The sequence below is a fragment of the Arachis duranensis genome, chromosome 10 (genome assembly GCF_000817695.3).
Source record: "Arachis duranensis cultivar V14167 chromosome 10, aradu.V14167.gnm2.J7QH, whole genome shotgun sequence".
NCBI classification, from domain to species: Eukaryota; Viridiplantae; Streptophyta; class Magnoliopsida; order Fabales; family Fabaceae; genus Arachis; species Arachis duranensis.
The window spans coordinates 4,173,046-4,176,137 of NC_029781.3; the positions used below are offsets into that span (position 1 = coordinate 4,173,046).

Genomic DNA, 3,092 nt, shown 5'->3' on the forward strand with positions numbered 1-3,092 from the left:
ACACAATAATCATTAAATGCTTGGGACCTAAATTTACCAGTATTATCAAGACGTATTATCTTTATAACATAGACTGAAAAATGAGTTTTTAATTTAATTATTTGAGCTAGCAATCTCGCAAATGCCATGTTGCAAGTTTATAATAAACAAACATGGGACCATCGTGAAGATGCATCTACTAAAACCATGAAATATTTAAACGGTCCACATGGGGTGAATAAGCCCACATATATAACCTTGAATGCGTTCTAGAAATGATGGTGATTCAATTAGGAATGTACGCGGATCGGATCGGATTGGATCGGATATGATATCCGCATCTTTTAGTGTCGGATCCGATCTGATCCGCAAATGTGCGGATCGGATATTGGATATTTTCGCATAATTGAACCTTATCTTTTTAATCATATTTTTATGTAAAAAAATCAATAAAAATATTTCTTTCACACTTTTAAACTTATTTATTCCTAAAATATTTTTAATCAAACTTTTTCTAAATAACAAAAATAAAATAATATAATATATGAATAATAATTACTAACTAAACAAGTAAATATAATACGAAACATATATTTATTTATTTATTAATGAATTATTATTGTGCGGATCTGTGGATCCGCCGATGTAGAGCAGATATTCACGATTCGATCCGTAAGGGTGCGGATCGGATCCTATCCGATCCGATCAATCTGCGGATCAGATCGTATCTGCAATTTTTGGATTGGATGTGGATATTTATCACGGATATGATCCGATCCATGAACACCCCTAGATTGAATCCCAATTTTTTTTTTGTGATGGTCTTGTAACCAATTTTTCATGAGAATAAGTAGCACATGAGAATTCATTAAATTGAAAAATTTTATGTTCCTTTAGATGATGACCAAATGAATTCTTGATGATTCTTCTCGTCATGATTGGATCTAGATTTGTAAACTTCTAGTTTACTATAGCATGTGATTCTACATTGTTAATAGTGGTATATACAAACCAGAAGAGAGAGTTGTAATATAACGATATTCATTATTTTCATTATTTTCTTCTCTTGCGGTTTCTACATGATATCCGTTTTGGCAGATATCTTTAAAAGATAATAAATTTCTACGAGACTTCCTTTATGCAATACTATAGTAGTTCTTTCAGAATCTTCAATCATTTTTGCACTACCAACAATCGTACTTACATTTATTTCTTTTGTAACAAGAGAGATAAAATATCTTTTATCTCTAAGTATTATATGTATTAAAGCATGGTCAATTACATATTTTTTTATTGTTAAATTTGAGCGAAACTTAAGGAATATCTATATCTTCATTTACGAAAATAAAAAATTATTATTAATTAAAAAAAAGAAAAAAATACAAAAATAAAAAACTACAAAGAAAAGAAAAAAAAACTAACTAAGAAAAAAAAGAAAATCTAAGATGATAAATTTTTAATTAATACTCTTCTAAAAGAGATTTGCTTGATGACCTTCATCTAAATAAATAACATCGCTCGCTTAGGTAACTAAAATCACTTGTTTTATACTTGCATGAGTTGCTAAGGTCAAAGATATCATCGATGGTTTTCATCCAAACATAGGAAAAGAATGATAAATCCAAATAGAATTGACAGACCAATAGCCCATGATGGAAGACGGCAGGCGGGACGGCAGGGATGGCCGAATCCAGTAGTGACACAGGTGGAACTGCCACAGCCGTAGCAGAAGACTTCACCACACCTGCAAAGTATTTTATTGCACGTCAAAGGATCCTTCTCAACGTAGAACCTGCACTTTGGGCACCTCTTCCACCCGTTCCTCTCCGCTAACTTCATCATCACTCTATCTTCATCCGTGCACGTGACGCACATCTGCCTAGGGCGGGAATACAGGAATCTCTTGCTCTCGCTCTCAAGAACAGCAGCTTCACGCAATGACTTCTCCCACCGATGCAATACCGACTTTGGCAGAATCTCGCGGCAACCATTGGTTTCCAATAGACCACGGCACCGCGGCATCGGACACCGGATATTGATCACGTTGTCGTCGAGCTTAGAACAAACGTACTTCACCACGCAATCCGTACAATACGAGTGTGTGCAACCACTTATGGTGAAAGATTCCGCTTCGGTTTTAGTGACAATGCAGATTTCGCACACGAACGAGGAAATCGAGGAGGACTTGCCTTTCTCCTCTCTGTTGATCTTCTTCGTTTGTTTTGTGGCGACGCCGACGCTGTTTCTGTGATTCTCTACCTCGTTAGAATTCGTCATTCTAAGCTGGCTCCTCTTGCTTGATCCCGATTCAGTTTCAGTTTCAGGTGGTGATCGTGATGGTGACCACCAACGAGAGTGATTACTGCCTCATGAAAAGCTCTTCGCTCGTCCTCATGTTTTCCAGAAATTTCAAGGCTTTCAAGATGAGGGAGTGCTTGGTCTTGTCGGTTATTTATTTAGGAAGAAGCAAGAATTAAACCCTAAACTCTAATACTTAGCAACTGACTAATAAATTTAAATTTTTATAAAAATGTACTTTTGATACAATCTAAAATAATTTTACATGTATATCTAATTATGTAACATCACATTAACAAAAAGAAATATTTTGTATACTTCAGTATATTAAAATTAAACTACAAAAAATATTAAAAAATTTATCAAAATTTATTGTTTTTGACCATCAATTAAACAAAAAAATTAATTAAAAGTATATTGTTTAATTATTAAACAAAAAAAATTGAGTTAATGATTAAAAGTAATAGATAAAAATAATAAATTCTGATAAATTTTAAATATTTTTCTTAAACTAAAAAATATAACTATTTTAATTTAATTCAAATTTTATTATATCTTAAAATTTCATGAGCGGATATTTGTTTATGATCATTATTTGTTATAACAAATTAAATTCAAAAAAATTAGGAAGTAAACCGTTCTTTTCTGTTTTAACTTGCTCTTATGGTTTAAAAATTTGAATACATTTTCCTTCTCATTTTCTTTCCAAATATTTGTATTTTAGAGTGTGGTTTATGGATAAAAGAAATTCAAGTAGATTAGTGGACTCTCTAATGCATGCATTTGTTGAGGCAAGTAATTTGCATTTCCAACAC

The 3,092-nt window shown here is 32.5% G+C and overlaps 1 protein-coding gene across 1 annotated transcript; it reads right to left on the reverse strand.

Moving 5' to 3' along the window:
• Positions 1-1,557: 1,557 nt before the first annotated feature.
• LOC107468466 (E3 ubiquitin-protein ligase RSL1-like) lies at positions 1,558-2,256 on the reverse strand. The gene has a single exon (XM_016087772.1). It carries the CDS (start codon positions 2,254-2,256, stop codon positions 1,558-1,560), a length of 699 nt encoding a protein of 232 aa, XP_015943258.1.
• Between the last annotated feature and the right edge of the window lie 836 nt (positions 2,257-3,092).

Coding starts and splice junctions, on each gene's coding strand:
- LOC107468466 (XM_016087772.1), bottom strand. CDS start 2,256: ATGACGAATTCTAACGAGGTAGAGAATCACAGAAACAGCGTCGGCGTC.